We start from the raw sequence: 18,737 nt of genomic DNA, 5'->3' as shown, positions 1-18,737 counted from the left end.
AGACAGCTATCGGGATTCAAACACAATATATTGCTCTATTTACTAACTTGAGGTCAATGTACGCTTGATACTCTTATTATTTATCTATTTGTATATATATATATATATACATATATACACACATATATATATATACTATTTTATATAACAGGTTTAGTTATACATATGATAATAGACAAATAGTTTTTTAAAGAAAAGCCTATTGTTGCTATCGGGATGGATTCGAACACAATATATTGCTCTAATTACTAACTTGAGGTCAATTTGATACGCCTTTTACCTGGATTTTTTTTACATTTTTCTCAAGGTTGAATGATAAGCACTGAATAAATAAATCATATGGTATAATGAATATTTGGCATGGCGATTCAGGTCTATCAGATGATAAATACAGTATAGGTTTATTAAATAGGCCGTTATATTTCACTTTAAGTGTTTATACAAATCATCCGTAACAACTATATTAAAATGTAATTTAGAAATTGACATTTTCATCGCTTTTAAATTTGTTTAATGGTTTTAAACATTTCAAATACATATACATATACACCCATACATACATATATGTATATGTATATATATATATATATATATGTGTGTGTGTGTGTGTGTGTGTGTGTGTGTGTGTGTGGGTGTGGGTGTGTGTGTGTGTGTGTGTATATACATACATACATTAATAACTTTTATTTGCTCTTTTCCATATATACATGTTGGGGATCCACCAAGGCGGATTACCCCCACTTAAGCAAATCATAACATAAAGACCTTTACTTTCAATGTTTACAACTTTCTGTTCCAATATTTAATTATCAATGGTCATACACCTACTTCGCCAAGTATACCATGAACCAATCATAGCGCTTACACTGCAATATCAACATATTGTTTTACACATTTCCTTGTTAAACCCCAGGGTATTCAACCCTGGCCAAAATCGTCTATGCACATTACCAAAAGAACCAACGATGCATGCTATTACTTCACATTTATATCCTATAGTTTCAATAATACCCCTAATTGGAACATAATATGCTACTTTCGTGGTATAACATTCGTCAAGAAATGCATCGTACGGTGTCGAGATTTCTATTATGTAACATCTATTTTGATTGTTATCAATTAATAATATATCTGGTTTTCTGTGTTCTATTGCCTGCAATTTGTTATCATCATCAAGACCAAGCATATTGCTTTTTACTACTTGATTCTCAAACACTTGTACTTTATCTAATTTAATCTTCAGTACCGGTATTCTCTGACAACATAATTAACTATTTGATCATGACGGGCAATATGGTGTTTTCTAAGATTCATACACCCATTTAATACATGAGACACGGTTTCGAATGGGTTATTACAAAGTTTGCACTTTTTTCATAAGCATTGGGGTAGTAAAGATTTAACAACCAGTGGCATTGTAATAACTGCATTCTACCTTTGACTACAAACGATACCATCTTATCTGTTAATTTTTTTTCCACAGTTTAAAAATTTTACCCTGTGATTCTCTCTTTCTAAAGTTATTAATTCGTTCTCTTAAATATTTTGTCTTAACATATTAAACATGACTTTATGCGATCTAATTATAAGTTTCCCCTGTCCTTCATTTTCGTCACATTCGTAACCAAACACCCTCTCATCAGATTTGATAAGGCTAATATTTTCACCAATACAAAGCTCATTAATTTCAATCCAGAATGATTTAGGCCAGATGGATTTGCTTCCTTTAATGTTTCTTCCTTCATTTGATTCATTCTTTGGGTTGTCTACCTTAGCAACTTTCCTTTTCAACATATGTAAATCAAAAGAATCAGAAGCTGCATCTTTAACGTTAACATCATCACAATTTAGCTTCTTCGTAACATAAGTTGTCACAGGGTTAATTACACCAAATCCACCTCTCCCAATGGAATGAATATAATATCAACATTTGATGATTTATTCAGACCAAGCCAATTACGTACATATTCAACAATTTCTTTTACTACCGTATGTCTTAACAATAGGGAAGTACATATTGATAATAATTGTTATTGTCGTGATGGAATAATAGACAATAACTGGATTTGCGTCAGGAGAAACATGTATAGGTGTAATTTTTGTGAAATCCAGTTATTGTCTATTATTCCATCACGACAATAACAATTACTATCAACACTGCAGTACTCGCTGCTTACTTGGACTCGAATTCAACCCTGGCCATCAGGCGCAAGCTCGGTTGTCTAGAGGTATGATGCCAGGCTAGTGATCTGGAGATCGTGGGTTCGAGTCCCACCCGAGAACAACTTGCGATTTTTTTCGCAGTTGTTTTCAAATGTACTGAGTATTCGGTACATTTCCACGTCAGGTAGGGCAAAATCTGTCTCTTATACACATCTAGATGTGTATAAGAGACAGATATATATGTATGTATGTATGTACGTATTTGGTAAGCAAGGCTAAAATATAAACAAAACACTAGTCCATCATTGCTGGTAAGTTAAATAGGCGTAGTGGTAGTCATACTACTTCTACAGCGACTGCGACTGCTACTGCGACTGCTGCTGCTACTGCTGCTGCTGCTGCTGCTGCTGCTGCTACTACTACTGCTACTACTACTACTACTACTACTACTACTACTACTACTACTACTACTACTACTACTACTACTACTACTAATTACGCCGCCGCTAAGTCAAAATAATTGCTTACAGGTTTTACCCATGAATAGGGTATTAAAATAATATTATGCTCGGTTTCACAAGGCAAATCGTCATAATAGCATCACAATCTACACAAGTACACAAATCCCTGACCTTGAGTAGCTACAGTGAAGTACAGGTCTAAGTCCTCTTCTATGGTCTGAGTTCTATTATTCTACCAAATACATGAGGCCTAAGGGCCTAAAGGCTGTTTGAAAGCAATGTACAGAGTTTACTGTAGTGTTGTCTCAGTAGCTTTTTGAATTCCATAAAATTAGTGTTTATAAACGATCAGTACACTGTAAAAACAGCGTGGAGGATTTAAACGCCAAGCTCCTTGCAATGGGTGCCACGTTTAAAAGCTGCCTAAACACATCTAATTCTAAACACGTCAAGATCCTAAGCACAAGATATGTCTAAACACGTTTAATTCTAAACACGTCAAGATCCTAAGCACAAGCTATGTCTAAACACGTTTAGCTTTTAAACGTGTCAACAAAGACAGGACAACATTGCAAGGAGCTTTGTGTTTAAATCCTCCACGTTGTTTTTACAGTGTAGACAATGTGTTTATATCAGTACAGTACATAAAGGCTATACAGTAATACCTCTTACGCAGAATCAAACGGCCAGAATGTCTATTTTTGACCGTAGGCCTACTATTAAAATATATAATTTTCTCCGTTTCGTGGCCGGTGTCCCAAAGGAGGGGTTAACTGTAGTTTTTGTCAATGAAACAGGTACAATCGAAAATCACTCACTAAAACCAGTGTATGGGCATACTGTACTTATAAACAATAGACTTAATTATTTGGAAGACAAAGCGAAAGCTCTATTTAGAGACATTTTGGCCTCTTGATTCTGTGTACTAAAGTTATTTTTGTTAGTTTTCTTACTACTTGATTCCGATTTTTTATAAAAATTGGTTGTATAAAGACTTCGCATCGTATCGTAAACTGCAACATCAACAGGAACATCTGGAATTGTAGCCTACTGTACTTCATATAATACTCTTTCTTGTTAGAGGGTGCTCTAGAATGCATCGTATATTTATTTTTCTGATATCAACAATAAAACAAAACAAATATGAAAAAAACTATCCCAGTAATGTGTGTCCAGAGGTGAAAAACACCGCTTAAAATGGCTCACCCCGTAAGCTATTCTTATAGCCAAATAGGCTCATTTTATAAGTCGGTCGAACAATAGGTGTATTATTATTATTATTATTATTATTATTATTATTATTATTATTATTATTATTATTATTTATTAGAATATTAGTATTAGTATTAGTATTAGTATTAGACACTCCTGTCCAGAAGACACAAAAACAGAAAAAAATCACTGCCGCCAAAACATTGTAGCCAATATGTGTGCGCCACCAACTAATTACTACTTCAGTTGTTGACATGTATTTTTTCAAGGCCTTGGGTTTTTGCTCATCTTTGAATGCAGTTAAGGATCGTCATTAAGCTACATGTGCCCGTAAACTGGAATGCATTGGAAAGCTACTACTAGGGTTGATTTGTTCAGGTGGGTGGGGGAGATATGAAGACAAACCCCCATTCACTAATTGACAAAATATATGTAGAGTACAGTCTTTACCTCTAGCTATTATTGCATTGTTTATTTATCTCGCTCTTTCTGAAAAAAAATGTTCTAATGATATTGTTTCTTCCTTTATTATCAACCCAGGAAAATAGCAAGTTGTCCGTCCGAAAAAAAAAAAGAAAAAGAAAAACACTCTAATGTAGTAGCATCAAGCTCTCTGACAACTTCATTTGATTATTTTAGACATTTAATATTATCATTTGAAGACGCAGGCCTACAGCTTTTTGTTGACCTTCCTACAATTGTTTGTATTTCACAGGGATCGAACTTCTACGAGGAACGCTTTCAAAAACATGGAAAATTATTTAAGACTCACATTCTGGGGAAGCCAGTTATACGTGTTTACGGGGCAGAAAATCTACAGAAGATATTCCAGTTAGAAAACGAGATATTGTCACCGTCACTACCACATTCCACACGTAGCCTCCTCGGGGAGCACGCCCTAAGCAGTGCGTTTGGCGCGCGTCATACTACCATGCGCAAACGCGCTTTGACGGCGTTTCGACACAGCGCCCTAGCGTCCTATGTTTCCTCAATACAAACACAGATTGACGAAACTCTGGAAGATTGGTGCGCAAGGGAATTCGTTCTCGTGTATCCTGAGATGGGCGAATTGATATTTCGTGTTGGAGGCGTGACGTTGTGTGGATTTAATTATTCTAAAAAGGATATAATGAGCCTTACAAAAACATTCAAAGTATTTATGGATAATATTTTCAGCTTACCAATCAATATCCCAGGATCAGGTCTAAACAAGGTAACGCAAATTGCCTATCAAATATAATGTGCTTAACATTGATTTCGATGCACTACTATGCATCCACGCCTCTGACTCGTTTACGCCAGTGGCGTATGTAAGAGCTGGCTGAAGAGATATTGAGAGGAGCTAGCACGGGAATGAGATGATAACAATGTGACTCTGTGCACTTAGTGCTCAGAAACATTTTAGTGTGGTGTGATTCCTGTGCGAGAGAAGATTGGTGAGCAAACATTTTGTATTTGGGGATTTCGCCTTTACGTTTACCTAGATACTATCCAAGCTTCTATCCCCAATTAAACTTACGAGGTTTTATATAAAAAAATAGCTCATAGAGCGAAAAGCGAAAAAAAATTGCTTCATAGTTAAGCCTAGTGTGTAACTATTTAAATTCATATTATTTTAGGGTATGAAAGCGAGGAAAATTCTCTTGGAACGAATCGAGACCAGTATTCGATCGAAAAGAGACACAGATTCTTCAGAAGACCAGAATGCACTAAGATTCCTGATGGAGTGTTTGGATGATACAACAGACTATGACCAGATTAAGGACCTCGCTTTAGAGCTTCTGTTCGCAAGTTTCGCGACGACGTCTAGTGCGGCTACCACTCTGGTCTTAAATCTTTCCAGGAATCCTGAAGTCGTTGCCAGAATCAAAGAGGAGTTGAAAGAGAGTGCATTGCATTCTTCGGATGATAGTCTGCAGCTAAAGTTAAAGGACATTCATAACCTGAAATATGTAAGCGCAGTTGTTACGGAGACGTTGAGGATTACACCGCCGGTCGGTGGTGGGTTCCGGAAAGTCTTGCAGACATTTACTCTTGAGGTAAGATAGTAGGCCGACCAGTGTAGATCAATGACATCATAATAGAGTCATTCCATATGAATCCAACACACTTTTTTGCCCGACCCCCTTCAAATCGCCCAATATTTTGCATGTTGGGGGTTCTACCTGAGATAACCCCACAGTGAAATTTTTGGCTCCGCACCAGCATTTTCTGATGAGCAATTTGAAATGTTCATGAGATTTGGCTAAAAAAACTCACCTTCTGACAGACAACTGCTGATATCTCTCTTGAAACTCAACGTATTGGAGAAATTCTGGTATCGTTGGATAAAGAAGAAGATTCTCTTTCCAATGATATGCACTTCGATGATGTCCGGGCTAGTGAGAATTATATAGAATTATAAAATATATTCCGCCCTTTTTCTGGGGGTTCTCCCTCGCTCAATTTTCTTATTTATACCCTAGTGATGCTAAATCAGCAGTGAAACCTTGGTCCCAGAAAAATGGTCAAATTGTCACTATACTATGGTGCCAGTTTCCAGGAAATCTGCTGATAGATTCTATGAAACTGGCACCATAGTATAGTGAAAATTTGACCATTTTTCTGGGACCAAGGTTTCACTGCTGATTTAGCATCACTAGGGTATAAATAAGAAAATTGAGCGAGGGAGAACCCCCAGAAAAAGGGCGGAACATATTTTATGCTGGTGCGAAGCGGCAAAGATTTCACTATGGGGTTATCTCAGGTAGAACCCCCAACATGCAAAATATTGGGCAATTTGAAGGGGGTCGGGCAAAAAAGTGTGTTGGATTCATATGGAATGACTCAATAGGTAGTAACGCTAGGCAAAATGTTTTGATTGCATATTGCATAGTTGTTGCATATAATATAAGTCATTTTTACTTATTTGATTAGTAATATATTCTAATAAGTCCACCTGAGGTAAATATACAAAATGGTATATGAAATGCTATGCATGGTCAATGTGATTTGAAGTGTTCAGCGACTGTGGATGAAAAGGGAAAGTCCCGTCCGGCTTACATAGAGGGCGTCATTAAAAACGTTATCAATATGACGTTTTAACCACAGTACAATACTACTCTAATAATAATAATTATACTATAATAATAATAATAATAATAATAATAATAATAATAATAATAATAATAATAATAATAATAATAATACTTTTTGTGCTGCTGCTACCATCTCCACCACTACTAATGACAATGATAATAATAATAATGATAGTAATAGCTATAACGATAATAATTAAATGATGACATTACTTTATGTTTTGTTTTCAGGGCAAGCAGATTCCAAAAGACTGGACGCTAGTATGGAGCATCAGAGAAACAATGGCTTATTCAAGCTACTACACCAATACTCATGAATTCAACCCGGATCGGTTTATGACCGACGATAAAGACGAAAAATTTACACAAAACCGCTACAATTATTGTGTATTTGGAGGCGGACCTAGAAGCTGTATCGGCAAACAATTTGCCATCTTGTTCTTAAAAGTATTCACTATCGAACTGATCAGAAAATGTAGCTGGGGAATTCAAGCAGAGGACAAACTTAAAATGGGATTTCTCCCAGTACCGCACCCGAAAAATGGACTGCCTGTGAAGTTTATGCCGAATTTATCTCCATTTTAATAAGAAGTGTTATATACAATCGAAAAGGTTGATTGTCGTTTAGTAAAATTATAAAGTTTTCAGCATGGAGTTATAACGTTCGTCCATGTTTTCAACGATAATAGAAAAATTGGAAACACAATCGGCGGGAGCAGCAAGGCATTGGAGATTAGAGAACATCCAACTTTCTTTAAGTATCTCACAAAAGTAAGTAATTATGGAAGTCACATCCCCACAATTATAGACTGATCAATTCACAGTGGTAAATCTCCCACTGCAGATACAGTGGTGGATTTGGTTTTGGGATTATTTATCATCATCTGCTACGTAAATATCGGACTTGAGATATGACAGTACGGCGGCCGAAAGATCAACGGACTTCGTTCCATACTCCGCCCTCTACCCCTTCAGTCGCTTGCCTAACTTGTCTCATTTACACTCTTATATGGAATGCCATATATTCAAGTTAATGATTATAGTCTTTATTGAATTTAATATAATTTTACTTGTACATAGTCAAGACTCTTAGATAATTGCATTGTTGAACATGGACGTGACGTGCAGCATTAACTCGAGTTCTTCTGATGGTTCATTTGGTATTTATGGGTATTTATAATGGATTAAATCTGCAATTTCAGTAACAGTACTGCCTTGATATCTAGTCATTGGCGTAACTACAAGGGTGCACGTGCCTGGGGCGCCAAAAAGTGGAAGGGGGAACCAAAATGAGCCCTGAGCATTTCAAATTCTTAAGATATTGATGAAGTTTTTTTAAATTTTATTTACTGTATTAACAACCACACCAAACTTGCAGTACACAGAACCTCCGTGCGGTTGCGATTGCGTGTCCATTTGCGGTTCGTATGAAACGCAACTACCGTAACAGAGCCGCATCCGGACAAGCGGATTCTAAAGTTGAGAGTTACACTCCATTGAAGTGCGCCCGCTGCAGTCTTGTGTAGAGACTTCATCACATAGCCTCCCATTGAGGCTGCATCTTGACGGCAACTGAGGCAGAAGTAGCCTGTCTATTACTTAAGTAATAGGTCCTGTGTTTTATTCTATTAATACATGTATCCCTCTAATTAAAGACCATTCAATTAAAGACTACCTCCAATTAAAGACCACTTTTCTATGATCGCAAATTAACATTTGTCTTTATCATTATTATTCTAATTAGACCAAAGCTGATAAAGACCATGGAAACCCTGGTCCTAAAAGACACAATACGGCATAAAAATATATATAACAATAAGAAGATAACCTTATAGGCTATATTGAGTTCAAACGTGCCATGGTTGAACTAATAATATAACGGCCTTGGGCTTTATCTAAGGGTTTCAGTGGCGGATCCAGGAATTTGAAATAAAGGGGGGGCCGAGGGAGGGATTTTTCACAGATGGTGGATGGTGGTCGACCTTTCCTACCATTAGACTCTATTTCTACCCCTCCTGTTATACTCCTACTCTTTTGGAGTCCTTAGGAGATCGGCTTTACCCACCAAAACCAGAACCGAGGCTCTAGTTGGCTCCTTGGTTCAGACCTTTCCGTCAGACATGTCGGACCCCTTGTTGACAAATTTTCTGGAGCTACCACTGGCTCAGGTAGTGTAGACGATCCACCGTAGTGTAAAAATAAAAGTACCTCCCTGGGCCCCGGTCCCTCTCTTTCGAATTCATTCTTGTTACGAGCCTGTTTGAGTACAGTAGAGTGCCTTGATGTTTAGACAATGCATTTCCGTCCTTAAATATCTCAACAACTTGGACTGACATGGGCGTTTTCATAGATTATTTTTGCATATTGTCACTCAGTTACCTCCACATCTCTTAGCCATTGATATATTTCTTTGGAAAACGGTACAAATTGTATGCATGACCAAACGACTTTGGTCAATGGTGGTTAATGGTCATATATTATAGCGCCTTAAAATATAATCCCCGTTTATGATATTGCTCAGGGCTGTAGCCACTGGTACAGTTGGTCAGGTTTCAACCTGTCCACTTTTTGACAGACCACAATTTAACTGGTTAGGTTTTAAGGCAAAATTCCACTTGCATGTTTAGACTCAATCTTCTCCCCCTTGAAATCACTCAGGAACCTGGGATGAACGTTTAATAATAATTTACATTATTTTCTTCTCTTTAGTATGTGATTTATAATGACTGATTAAGAAACTAGGATGTATTTCTTCTTCAGATGAAATTCAGTGTCAGGTCTTTGCTTTTAACAAAATCAAGTGGTACTACCCACAGTGAGCCTTTTCTGAAAATCAGGCTAAAGGTTCCCTTATACACTTGCCTAGGACACAATCATTTCTTTACTGAATTGCCTAAACCATAGAGAAAAAAAAGATTCAACTGACAAGAAACAACCATGTATTTATCTGTATATTTATTCTTGATGGCTCTTATATGCAACATTATTTTTTTTTTATAAATAAATATCTTTTAAATAGGCCTACGTGTATTGAATGTAAGTGTACCATAGTATTTGCAGTACGTGTACTGTATTATTTTTCGTTCATAGGTCTAATCATAGATTTAATGTGTCAATGTCAAAAGGCAAAATACTAAAATAACAACGATGCTGTAACAATATTTCTCTTGAATGAACCTGCCTGGTATTAATTCAAAGTGGTTTTACTGTTTTGCTTCACCATAGCCCTGAATGCTATAATTTGAAATATATTTTTATTTAAAAAAAACATTTTTAAACTTTTATATTACATTACTACTACAGAACATCATTTGAAATTGGCCTATACAATGTGAAAATAGCAAACTTTTCTAGGGGCCTCCGGCCTCTGAACTCCCACTGGGCAGCCCCTGGATCCAGCCTCAGTGCTCGCAACCTCGCCACTTCAATTCTCGTGGTTACGGCTGTTGCTTCGCCATCACTCTGTTTCAAGTAGAGATGACAAAAACGACGAAACCATTTATTTAGCTACACCACAGGGGCTAAATTCTACAATTGTTTAGCAGCAAGCAAGTTCGTAATGCAAAGGTGAACGCCACGCTTCAGTACGTATACAGGTATATCATGTAACAGTGCTTAACAGTGTTTAACAGTGTGTATATATTAAATGTGTTCATTATTTCACACCAGTTGTGTGTTAATTATAAATTGTATTACTTCTAATATACACGATAATAAAAGCAAACATTTAAATGACAAAATCATCAAGTGGCTAACCATTTATATCTATCTACCTTGAATAACTCATAAATGCTATAGATTTACCGATTTAAATATTCCAATTCAAAATACATATTTAAACGTAAACCAATTTGTATTTATGCCTCAGTGTGTACCTGAAAAAAATTAGAAATACAAAAACAAAGATTTAGTATCCCAAAATTAAACTTAATCTGTGAAAAAATTAGAAAGAAGCAAATTTCAACTGATTTGTGTAGGGATATATACCAGGATACACCAAAAAAAGTTAGGTGGGATCGGGGGTGGGGTCAAAGGTCATTAACCCCGGTCTAAAATACTAAAAAAAATGCATCTCCCGAACACTCTATAGTATAATAATGGTTGATCTTGGTGTCAAAATGCACATAATTAGATAGTAAATAAGAAAATAATATTTAAAGGCCTCATAATCAAATCATAAAATTAAAAATGTAGGTCAAAGTTCAAAATGTTAATAATGGTATTTTTTAGTCACTAAATTGGCATATATCATTTTAAAATATTACAATGAATAAAATTTCAACTTACTTATGTAGGAATGCATACTAGGATACACCAAAATAAAGTTAGGATGATAAGAGAGTGGGGAAATTACTTTTTTGATGTTAAAAGTCATTGACCCAACCTAAAACACTAAAATATATATCTTGGGAACACTCTATGATATATGGTTGATTTTGGTGTCAAAATGCATAGAACAATACAACTAAGAAAATATTATAAAAGGACCCTCATAACTACAACTATAACTCATAACTATAACTATAACTACAGATTCAATTCAATTCAATTCAACAAAACATTTATTTTCTTCCAAAGGCACTAGAAAATACAAAATTGCAAATACAAAAAAACAAACATCTTGTGTTGGGCAGGCCTGAAAAAAGGGAGAAAAAGCAGCTCAATATATAACAGCACGACGAATTTCAACCACAGAAAAATTTAATAATTTAAGATAAAAACAATTATTAAAGTACTACGACGTTCCGCAAACTATGGGCAAACTCGGTATATAACATATATACAATATTAATATTTAATTAAAACTATAGTATAGTAATTGCTGACTTCCTGTTAGTCTGCACTCATTTTCAAGCATAGTACAGTACACTGAGCCACTAGGTGGTAGTGAGACGCAACAATGCAACTGCAGCACTGAACATGTTAGTCACCCTGCTAGAAACATGTGCTCTGTATGCGACTGTATCACGGTCGTATGATGGACTTATATTACTCCAAAACGAGCGACTAAAAAAGGTGGGCTAAAACTACATTCGTTACCCAACCTTTCATGTAACAACGACAAATGATTTGCCATTATGACGACAAATGTTTGGGTTATCTCCTTACAAAAAAGTATCATTAGTGGAAAAGAAGTGCAAATGAAAGGTGTGATGAAAGCACGACGGTAGATCAGGGACGGCGCCAGGAATTCCCAGACGAGGGGTCCAAGCTCCCCGACAAGGGTTCCACAACCCCTTCCCACCGTCGGGGAAGTCTAGCACCCCCTCCCCTTCTTTCGTTGGGGAAAAATTGTGTTGATGGTATATATTCTTTATTTAAAAAGAATAATTTGATAGAAAACCATGCAAGTTAAGAGGCCCCTGTCGCGGGTACCAACCCCTTGTCGGGACGTGATAGCGGCCCCCTGTCTGGGAACATCTGGCGCTACCACCACAATAGTATAGCGATAGTGAGGGGGCCCTTTGCCCCTGGTCCCCCACTAGCGCCGCCCCTGCAGTAGATGAACCGCCAGTGACTGTGTGCAAGGAAGCGGTAAGGCTGGTTCAGTTTTGGCCGGACCAATAATTTACAACTCAATATCGTTTGTAAGCCAAATTCTACTTTCTCTGACGCAATCGAACATAACCTGCACATTCAAATTTGGAGGGGGGCTGGCTGGGACCTCCCTCGAACCTGCCACTTCCCAGTAGTGAAACTAGGTTCCGATGGGCCCTTTTTCGAGAGTGCAGTCATCACACAGGTTAAGAATGCTATATCTAGAAAAATAATGACCAAATCACAATTAGTTTTTAAAATAATATGAAACACAATGTATTGCAAAAATTATATAAAAAAATGTCTTATCAATTCCATAATTATATGAAATGAGATGCTTATTCCTCAATGAATAAATAAAGTGCAAGAAACACGAACACATTAATAAAATTTGAATTACAATGACTATAGGTCTATTATATTTATACAAGTTGACTGATACAACATTGTACATTTTAAAATAGGAATTTTAGTCATTTTAGTAAAGATTAAAACTATAAAAACCCAACATTTTGCTATAAAATAATGGCAGCATGCTAATTAAATAAAACATGATCAAAACTTCTTGCAAGGCTTTTGGTATTTTGGTCCCTGAAGCGGCTGGGTTGCTGGGCCTCAGCTTAGTGTCTAGAATCGTTAATATTCCGTGAAGTAAATAGTTTGCGGAACGCTGCTGTAGGCCTACTATCAGTCATGAAAACGAAAATTCTAATTTCACATTTGAATTTGTATATTTAGGCAAGTTATTAACTTCAAAATAAAAATTTGAATAAGAAAAAATAAAACTCCCCTCAATTTTCGGACATTTCCTGTATTTATTTGCATAGGCCTATATATCCTTAAATTGGCTAGTAATAAATTTAAGGATTTTTTTTTAAATGTCTGTAAATCAGTAAAACTACTTTTTTCGATCTATTTTTTATTGGAAGCTAATATTTTTGTTTGATCATTTTAAATAGACTATTCATAATTTTATGTAGATTTTGGAGGTATTTTCCTGTCTTTATGACTGATGACAGTACATCTTTAATAAATAAATATCTAAATTAGTAGGATTCCTTTCCTGATTCCTCTTCATCACTAACTTTGTCTGCAAGCACTCCATTTCTGCAAACCCCACAAGCAGAAACACACATGATATTCCACTATTAATGCAGCTACACCTCACAATTTGATATGTCCAGAAATGCTGGACACGGTGTCAAAAACGGGCATCTTACCCAAATGTCTGGTCTGGAAATGACACCGTTTCCAGCATTTCTGGACATCAAATGTGCTCTTTACAAATGCAACTACCCTACTAGTGTTATAACAGCATTTGCATTGCAAGTTTCAAGTCAACTGAATCCACAATCCGAAACGCTGGATAACAATGCAGATAACATATGGGTGTGGGGATAATCCTTTTCATTCATTCATTCATGGATTTTTTATTCAATATTCAATATCCAAATTTCAGGCAAAAAAAGTTAAAATTACAATTATGTCATAAAAACAACAAAATTACCATAAAAAATGAGTAAGTGAATAAATAAATAACGGGGGAACAGAAGGCAGTATAATGTATTGTAGACGAATCTAAATTGCACATTATTTACATTGCCCTGGTTGGGGTCATTAAAACAGTACATTAAAAAGCGAAATTACACGATTACAGGTAAAAACGAGTAAAAAGAAATGTAAACTAAATTGATCACATCAACATTAAATCAAATTTAAACATGGATATATCAAAAAATTAGACAGTACATTAAATCAAATCCTATTGGAATTGCTTGTTATCTGAAATTTCATAAGCAAGCAGCCAGTTGCAAAATTGATCCAGATCGATTAACATAACAATTCTTTACATTTTGACATTTGACCTCATTTTTTGAGGTAATGAATTGGTTATGAGGGTCCTTTTATATTATTTTCTTAGTTTTTGTATTATTCTGTGCATTTTGACACCAAAATCCACCATATATTGTAGAGTGTTCCCAAGACACATATCTTAGTGTTTTAGGTTAGGTCAATGACCTTTAACCCCAACAAATTAATTTCCCCAACCTGCTATCACAATAACTTTGTTTTGGTGTATCCTAGTATGTATTCCTACACAAATAAGTTGAAATCACATTCATTGTAATATTTTAAAATAATATGCTAATTTAGTGACTAAAAACTACCATTTTTGACATTTTGACTTTTGACCTAAATTTTCAAAGTTAAGAATTGATTTTGAGGGCTTTCAATATTATTTTCTTTTTTGCTATATATTTCTGTGCATTTCGACACCAAGATCAACCATATATCATATAGTGTTCCGGAGATACACTTTTTAGTATTTTAGATTGGGGTCAATGACCTTTGACCCCTCATAAAAAATTTTCCCTACCCCCTAACCCACTTACTTTGTATCCTTGTATATATCCTGTCTCTTATACACATCTTGACTGTGTGCAAGGAAGCGGATTGTCTGATATGTGGCACTGATGCAAATTAGTGTATCTAATTATTATTTCTTTGTATTGTGTAGATGTTTAATTACATTTTTATTATCGTTTAGTTTTATAGATTGCAAATGCTAATTGGAACTGAACATGTTAATTGTACACTTTATTATGGAATAATATCAAGGTGCATTTGTCATCATGCATCGAATATTGGCAATTATTATTATTATTATTATTATTATTATTATTATTATTTTGCAATTCTATTAAGTAATTATTCTGTAGATGCTTGATCAATTTTTCATATTGTTATTTTTCAGATTTCAAAATCTTGTTAAATTTTAATGTAAATGAGGAGCAGCTGATGTTCAAACGAATGACATTAAGCTTCCATTGACCTTTGTCCATTGGTGTATCCAGGAGTCTTGAAATGGAGGGGACTACAGAGGGTCGCGAAGTGAATTGGTGGGGGGAGGGGGCTTGATTGGGTGAGAGGGCATTAGCTCGCAAAATAAGGTGATTTTAAAATACTTGAGGGCGATTTTTGGTCAACTTAGAGGGAAAGGCGCCATTGAATTTTTCTTTTCGAAGATTGAAAAATAACAGTCTTGCCGTTTCAGAGTCTTTTAAATATGTTTAAATATTGGATGCAATTTCCCATGCATGTATTAGCATTATGTTTTTTCATCTTCTTCTTTTTCACTTCAATAAAATGAGGAGCAGCTGATGTTCAAACGAATGACATTAAGCTTCCATTGACCTTTGTCCATTGGTGTATCCAGGAGTCTTGAAATGGAGGGGACTACAGAGGGTCGAGAAGTGAATTGGTGGGGGGAGGGGGCTTGATTGGGTGAGAGGGCATTAGCTCGCAAAATAAGGTGATTTTAAAATACTTGAGGGCGATTTTTGGTCAACTTGAGGTCAACTTAGAGGGAAAGGCGCCATTGAATTTTTCTTTTCGAAGATTGAAAAATAACAGTCTTGCCGTTTCAGAGTCTTTTAAATATGTTTAAATATTGGATGCAATTTCCCATGCATGTATTAGCATTATGTTTTTTCATCAATTGATTTCTTTTCATTAATTATTGTGGAACAGTAGATTACACTTTTGAATTATATAATAATTGTGTAGTTTTTAAATATGAATAGGTACTGCAAGGTTAATTGTAAATTGAGATCATCAGTCGGCTCAACTGGTGGTACCACTTTGTGTACGCTTAACCACCATGGAGATCCCTTGATCCCGATACCCAATGATGTAAAAGTATTGTATTTATTATATATATATATATATATGGAGGCTTCATGATCAAAACTTCTTGCAAGGCTTTTGGTATTTTGGTCCCTGGAGCGCTGGGCTGCTGGGCCTCAGCTTAGTGTCTGGAATCGTAAATATTTCATGAAGTAAATAGTTTGCGGAACGCTGCTGTAGGCCTACTATCAGTCATGAAAACGAAAATTCTAATTTCACATTTGAATTTGTATATTTAGACAAGTTATTAACTTCAAATTAAAAATTTTAATTAGAAAAAATAAAATTTCCCTCAATTTTCGGACAGTTCCTGTATTTATTTGCATAGGTCTATATATCCTTAAATTGGCTAGTAATAAATTTAAGGATTTTTTTAAAAATGTCTGTAAATCAGTAAAACTACTTTTTTCGATCTATTTTTTAATGGAAGCTAATATTTTTGTTTGATCATTTTAAATAAACTATTCATAATTTTATGAAGATTTTAGAGGTATTTCCCTGTCTTTATGACTGATGACAGTACATCTTTAATAAATAAATATCTAAATTAGTAGGATTCCTTTCCTGATTCCTCTTCATCACTAACTTTGTCTGCAAGCACTCCATTTGAACAATGTCCATAGCAAACCCCACAAGCAGAAACACACATGATATCCCAGTTTTAATGCAGCTACACCTCACAATTTGATATGTCCAGAAATGCTGGACATGGTGTCAAAAACGGGCATCTTACCCAAATGTCTGGTCTGGAAATGACACCGTTTCCAGCATTTCTGGACATCAAATGTGCTCTTTACACATGCAACTACCCTACTAGTGTTATAACAGCATTTGCATTGCAAGTTTCAAGTCAACTGAATCCACAATCCGAAACGCTGGATAACAATGCATATAACATATGGGTGTGGGGATAATCCTATTGGAATTGCTTGTTATCTGAAATTTCATAAGCAAGCAGCCAGTTGCAAAATTGATCCAGATCGATTACCATAACAATTCTTAACATTTTGACATTTGACCTCATTTTTTGAGGTAATGAATTGGTTATGAGGGTCCTTTTATATTATTTTCTTAGTTTTTGTATTATTCTGTGCATTTTGACACTAACATCCACCATATATTGTAGAGTGTTCCCAAGACACATGTCTTAGTGTTTTAGGTTAAGTCAATGACCTTTAACCCCAACAAATTAATTTCCCCAATCTGCTATCACCCTAACTTTGTTTTGGTGTATCCTAGTATGTATTCCTACACAAATAAGTTGAAATCACATTCATTGTAATATTTTAAAATAATATGCTAATTTAGTGACCAAACACTACGGTACCATTTTTGACATTTTGACCTTTGACCTAAATTTTTAAAGTTAAGAATTGATTATGAGAGCTTTCAATATTATTTTCTTTTTTGCTATATATTTCTGTGCATTTTGACACCAAGATCAACCATATACCATATAGTGTTCCGGAGATACACTTTTTAGTATTTTAGATTGGGGTCAATGACCATTGACCCCACATACAAAATTTTCCCCACCCCCTAACCCACCTAACTTTTTTTTGGTGTATCCTTGTATATATCCCTACACAAATCAGTTGAAGTCTGCTTCTTTCTAATTTTTTCACAGATTGGCCCTAATTTTGGTTAATTTTGGGATACTAATTACTGTAATCAGAAGGGCGACATGACTCAACGAGACCAGAAAATCACATCCGAGACATTTAGATATTTTTAAATAATACAGCAGAGTATTTCATATATATACTTAATTTATTTCTTTTTGGCAATTCGGCAATACAGTACAACAATCAAAATAGAATTTAAAGTAATACAAAAAGTCGTAGAAAACATCAAAGTAAAATAAATAAATATATAATATCTCTATTCACCATTTCTTGATGCCAATGATATTTTATCTGTACAACAATTCAAATTTAAGATCTTGTTTGTTATTTAACTGTTTGTTATTTTCTTTTCTTTTTTTTTGTTTTTGGTATGACTAATTGAACTGTATAAACTTTTTGTTCATTTTGTGTTCATTTAAATATGTCATTGATAGGTATATAAATAGGCCCACTTTATCTGCAAACACATTGTAATATCCTAGTATGAACATCAAGTTATGTATCAAATTATTATACAGTACTTGAATAAGTTAATATTAATAATCATTTCTATCATATAGTGTATCTAAAGGCCTTTAATTCATCTGTGTTTCTGTTGTACTTTTGCTTTCAATTTGATTTAATTTCTTTTCATTTTTATTTCTGGATGCACCATCAGGTATTGTCTGATGTGTGCCACTGATGCAAATTAGTGTATCTAATTATTATTGCTTTGTATTGTGTAGATATTTAATTACATTTTTATTATCGTTTAGTTTTATAAATTGCAAATGCTAATTGGAACTGAACATGTTAATTGTACACTTTATTATGGAATAATATCAAGGTGCATTTGTCATCATGCATCGAATATTGGCAATTATTATTATTATTATTATTATTATTATTATTATTATTATTATTATTATTATTATTATTATTATAATTATAATTATAATTATTATTATTATTATTATTATTATTATTATTATTAT

The 18,737-nt window shown here is 34.8% G+C and overlaps 1 protein-coding gene across 1 annotated transcript in view; it reads left to right on the top strand.

Moving 5' to 3' along the window:
- The window catches only part of LOC117124366 (cytochrome P450 26B1-like), a 13,015-nt gene extending 3,082 nt beyond the window's left edge, over window positions 1–9,933 (top strand). The window contains exons 2-4 of the mRNA XM_033270589.1: window positions 4,552–5,049; window positions 5,456–5,875; window positions 7,145–9,933. Of these exons, the coding sequence (XP_033126480.1) occupies window positions 4,552–5,049; window positions 5,456–5,875; window positions 7,145–7,498 (1,272 nt within the window). The 3' untranslated portion in view covers window positions 7,499–9,933. The remainder of the gene's footprint in view (window positions 1–4,551; window positions 5,050–5,455; window positions 5,876–7,144) is intronic.
- The last annotated feature ends 8,804 nt before the right edge of the window (window positions 9,934–18,737 follow it).

This window comes from Anneissia japonica, unplaced genomic scaffold (genome assembly GCF_011630105.1).
Source record: "Anneissia japonica isolate Jap-2015-1 unplaced genomic scaffold, ASM1163010v1 scaffold750_len1593409_cov174, whole genome shotgun sequence".
Taxonomy (NCBI): Eukaryota; Metazoa; Echinodermata; class Crinoidea; order Comatulida; family Comatulidae; genus Anneissia; species Anneissia japonica.
Note: the sequence above shows the minus strand (reverse complement) of the source record. Positions and strands in the feature narration are given on the sequence as shown.